The sequence below is a fragment of the Harpegnathos saltator genome, unplaced genomic scaffold (genome assembly GCF_003227715.2).
Source record: "Harpegnathos saltator strain DR-91 unplaced genomic scaffold, Hsal_v8.6 scaffold770, whole genome shotgun sequence".
Lineage (NCBI taxonomy): Eukaryota > Metazoa > Arthropoda > Insecta > Hymenoptera > Formicidae > Harpegnathos > Harpegnathos saltator.
The window spans coordinates 107478-112721 of NW_020230616.1; the positions used below are offsets into that span (position 1 = coordinate 107478).

At 40.4% G+C, this 5244-nt stretch overlaps 1 protein-coding gene across 1 annotated transcript; it reads right to left on the reverse strand.

The window, feature by feature from the left end:
• Window positions 1-2438: 2438 nt before the first annotated feature.
• LOC112590263 (uncharacterized) lies at window positions 2439-4553 on the reverse strand. The gene is made up of 3 exons (XM_025306210.1): window positions 4169-4553; window positions 3711-3899; window positions 2439-2623 (listed from the first exon to the last, which is right to left on the reverse strand). Exons 1-3 carry the CDS (start codon window positions 4551-4553, stop codon window positions 2439-2441), a joined length of 759 nt encoding a protein of 252 aa, XP_025161995.1.
• Between the last annotated feature and the right edge of the window lie 691 nt (window positions 4554-5244).

Consider the following 5244-nt stretch of genomic DNA (forward strand, 5'->3'; position numbering starts at 1 on the left):
TGGTCGCTGAATATTCGCGATTACAATTATGAGATTATTTTATGAGGTACCGCAGATAACTCATACTGAATTGTAAAGTTCAAGATTCAAAAGTTCTTTGATCAAGGAAAACATCGAAAAGAAGAAAGCGATAGAGAGCGATGAGATCTACAGAGATTCTCATTGTTTTCTATCGCAATCTATCGTTTTGCTGCATCGGATCCGAAAGAAATGATTTCGCGTAAAGATAGAGTACGATGAACACTTTTCATCGTACTCTATTGTACTCTATCGTTAGGAGAATATTTAATTGTTAGAGTATGATAGAATTCGCGTAGAGACTCATCGTGTCCTATCGTTTTATTCAAGTTTACACGGAAAATATGTTTGGTTGAATGAACCAATTTTCTGACGAGATGAGAGAGAGAGAGAGAGAGAGAGAGAGAGAGAGAGAGAACGATTAAGAAATTTTGATTGAGAATAGCACAATTTTATTTAAGTTAACCATAAACCTTGATGAATTAGACTCAGTGTTAATATTTTCAGTTAATATTTCTCTGTATCGTTCATATTTCATTTGCAAGCTGTATCATGGATCAAACATTGTTACCATATATCATGCATAAATTGTTGTCTTATATCGTAATTCTTGTCAATGGTATAGTCAGTGGTTGTCAGTGGTGTGTTATTTTGACACGCATAAAAATAACGTGTCAAAATGACACACTCGGATTTGTTGTATCGCAATTATACCTAGGAATCAATTTTATGCCGAGTATCGTTGGTGCACCATTGACAACGATGGTCCTCCTTTCGCAATTGTACGATACAGAACTTTCAGTTTCTTCTGTCGTTAATACCACTGACAAGAATTACAATATAAAACAACAATTTATGCATGATATATGGTAAAAATGTTTGGTCCATGATACAGCTTGCAAATGAAATATGAACAGAGAAATATTAACTGAAAATATTAACACTGAGTCTAATTCATCAAGGTTTATGATTAACTTAAACAAAATTGTGCTATTCTCAATCAAAATTTCTTAATCGTTCTCTCTCTCTCTCTCTCTCTCTCTCTCTCTCTCTTTCTCTCTCTCTCTCATCTCGTCAGAAAATTGGTTCATTCAACCAAACATATTTTCCGTGTAGACTTGAATAAAACGATAGGATACGATGAGTCTCTACGCGAATTCTATCATACTCTAACAATTAAATATTCTCCTAACGATAGAGTACAATAGAGTACGATGAAAAGTGTTCATCATACTCTATCTTTACGCGATATCATTTCTTTCGGATCCGATGCAGCAAAACGATAGATTGCGATAGAAAACAATGAGAATCTCTGTAGATCTCATCGCTCTCTATCGCTTTCTTCTTTTCGATGTTTTCCTTGATCAAAGAACTTTTGAATCTTGAACTTTACAATTCAGTATGAGTTATCTGCGGTACCTCATAAAATAATCTCATAATTGTAATCGCGAATATTCAGCGACCATATCGGCGCGAGTTTAGACGCGGTGCGGCGGGATGTAGGAGCGGCGAGGTAAGGACATAAACATTGGCGTGTCGTCCTTCCTCTCGCCGCGCGCCGGCAACAGTTCCTTTGTCGATTGGGCAGTGCTCTCTAGCCTGAGCGGCTAGATGCTACTCCCATAATGTCTCGACGTGCACTCATTCCTCAGATTTCTGTCATTAATAACTCGAGAATTATTGCGAATCTCACAAAACTATATGGGGCTTTTATATTTGTCTTAACCCGCTCTATGTCTCCACGAGCTCTGCCAGATTAGTTATAAGACATCCTGTATATATTTTATTTATTACAAAAACAGTCTTTGTAAATTACACGGTGTCGGAACACGCCGGAGGAGAAGAGAGCTTCGCTTCGTCTGTTTCTGTTTGTCTTACTAACCTAACTACTGTTTGTCATGGTGTGTACGCAAGGGAATCAAAAGAGTGCTATATATTCGGCTTAAACTTCTTAGTCTAAATTGACCATAGTGGCAACGGCTTATCGCCTTATGCATCAGCCTTTCACTGACTGTGGCTACAATACCCCCTTCCAGTAACAAAGTGATTTTGTTAAATTATAATTATGCAAAATAAAGAAAAAATTGCACTTCATAAAGCTACTGTCTCGTTATGTCTAGTTGAAACTGAAAATAAAATTGCTCGTTACTATCAATAGTTAAAAAAATATTAAATGGAAATAAATACTTCTCGCAATAAGGATGTTATCACAATATACGTCCGTCGCATTGTAAGATTTTGTGAAATGTTTGGATAGCGAAAATCGAACCTTATTAAATTTTGCTGTGCGATTTTTACCACTTACTAATAAACACAAAGAATATTGCTTCGCACTTTGTTATCGTCGATACTTATGAATCGTACAGTATTCTTACGCTTAGGACCATCGTAGATGCGTGACCTATCAATAAATATCGATGTTAGTCCAGTTGATGTAGATTGTGTATCGCTGCGATGGTGAAAGCACATGGCTTGACATGGACTGTGTTGGTGGTGTTTGCGACGTTTGCCACTTGGAATCTGATGACTGCGGTGATGCCTGTAATGCCTGCTCCGATGTCGACTGCGATGCCGTTCCTGCGTCGGATTGCTTGGTACTTGCGGGCTGTCGTGTCCCTTGGTGTTTTTGAATTGCCGAAATGTGTTCATTTTCCTCGTTGTCCTCCTATGCGTATAGGCCGGGTTTAAACGTTCTGTGGAAACTGTGAATGTTGTGTTAGGTCCTGTGCGTGACGTAGTGAACACCCGATCCGTATTTCTCACTCACTACTCCGTACGGTCCTGTGTATGGAGGGCGGAGCGGTTTCTTGCCTGAGTTAGCGCGCAAGAAAACATGCGTACAAGAATACAAATCCTTGTAAATGAAGGCGGAGCGTCATATATGATGTGCTGTTGGAGGTGGGCGGAATTCTGCCATATATCCTCGAAGCTTGTGGAGAAAAATTTTTTCATTGGGCTCGTCATTCTCTTCAATAAAAAATTCTCCTGGAACTCGTAGTGTTGTACCATATAACATTTCTGCTGGTGAACATTTTATGTCTTCCTTGAAGGCCGTGCGCAATCCAAATAAAACTATAAGTAGTTTGCTAATCCAATCGTCAGATTCGTAACACATAAGTGCCGTTTTTAGAGTGTGATGGGATCTTTCTACTATTCCGTTTGATTTAGGATGATATGCTATTGTCCGTAGGTTGTCCATTTACATTCGACGGTGTTACGGAGGGCAGTGAATAGGGGAGCTTCAAACTGGCTACCTTGGTCAATAATTACGGTTTTTGGAACGCCATATCTTGATATCCAAACGTCGAAAAATGTATCGGCGATTATAGTGGCTTCTATGTTCTTGATTGGTATTGCCTCAGGCACCTTGAAAATCTGTCGACGATGGTTAGGCAATATCTGAAGTCACGACAGGTTTATAATGGACCAATGACGTCTAAGTGTACGTGATCAAATCTGCTATCAGAAACTGGGATTTTCTCTGGAATATTGCGGTTATGCCGGTGGATTTTGGCACGTTGGCAGGGTAAGCAAGTGCGAGCCCAAAGTTTAATGTCCTTATTCATGTATGGCCAGACAAATTTACGGCTTACCAGCTTTGCTGTCGCTCGTCCACTTGAGTGAGATGTGCGATGAACGGTGTTATAAACGATGTAAGATCTTTGGTATGTACGGTCTATTCTCTGACGTACTTGTGTCGCAGAAAATTGTATGCCCATTCACCAGAAATCTTGTGAGATTTAATGCGGTCTCAAAGTTAAGGAGTTGTTGTAGCTCCTTGTCGTCTGATTGAGCTTTTGCGATCTCCTCCGTGGTAATGATCAATGGCATAGCGATAGTTTCGATTCTCAAAAGGATGTCAGCGACTACGTTTTTCTCTCCTTCAACATAGATTATATCAGTGGTAAACTAACTGATAAAACTGAGCTGCCGTTGCTGAATAACTGATGCTTTGTCTGCTCTTTGCCGAAACGCAAACTTTAAAGGCTTATAATCAATGTGAATTTTAAGTTCCCTGCCTTCGACCATGTGCCTGAAATATTGTAAGCTTTTATGGATAGCAAGCAGCTCCCTATTGTAAGCGCTGCATGTGTGTTTGGTTTTTGACAATTTATGTGAGTATAGAATGCTATTGGTTGCCGCATGTTACCGATTTGCTGTTCAAGTGACACTTTAATAGTTGTATCCGAGACGGTATGAAGAATCAACGGAGCATCGTCGGCTAGATGTGCGAGCAAGGTGGTGTTGACGAGGTCGTGCTTGCAAGCTTGGAAAGCTTCTTCGGCTTCTACGGTCCATACAATCGGTCTCTTATCCTTCTTTTTACTGTTTTGTAGGTATTTATATAGGGATGCTTGATTTTTAATTGCGCCTTTGACGAATCGTCGGGAAAAAGTGATCATTCTCAAAAATCTTCTCAATTCCATGACGGTAGTCGGCTTCGGAAACTCTAGAATTGCTTTAACTCTCTCGGACAAAGGTTTCGATCCTTCCGCGTTGATCAAATAGCCTAAATATCGTACTTCGCTGGCCATGAAAATGCATTTAGAGGCGTTGATGCTCAATCCATGCTTTGCTAACCGGTCGAAGAATTATGCGAAGGTGTTCAACGTGCTCCTCGAGTGTTTTGGAAACTGTCAATAAGTCATCAATATAGACGTAGAAAAAATCGAGGTCTCGAAAAATAGAATCCATCAGGCGTTGGAATGATTGTGCCGCGTTGCGCATCCCGAATGTCATTACTATGAACTCGTATAAGCCAAACGGCGTAATTACCGCCGTTTTTGGAATGTCTTCCTTGTTCATTGGCACTTGAAAATATGCGCGTACTAAATCAAGTGTGGAAAATACTTTCTTGCCGTAAAGTTTATATGCGAAGTTTTGTATGTTCGGAATGGGTAACGGTCTGATACCGTGACTGCGTTTAATCTCCTGTAATCGCCGCAAAGTCTCCAGCTTCCGTCCTTCTTGCTTACTAGGTGTAATGGGCTCGCCCACGGACTTGACAAAGGTCTGCAGATACTTTTATTCAACATGAATTAGAATTCTCGTACGGCTGCTTTATATTTCTTGACCGGTAGTCTCCTTGCTCTTTTGGCGACCGGCGGTCCATGTGTCACTATGTGATGCCGTATTTGATGGCGAGGTGTGACTGGGGCTTTTGACGACGGTGATTTGCTCGTACTGTCTAAGGAGCATCTCGACCGGTACTGGAAAGCCAGGAGT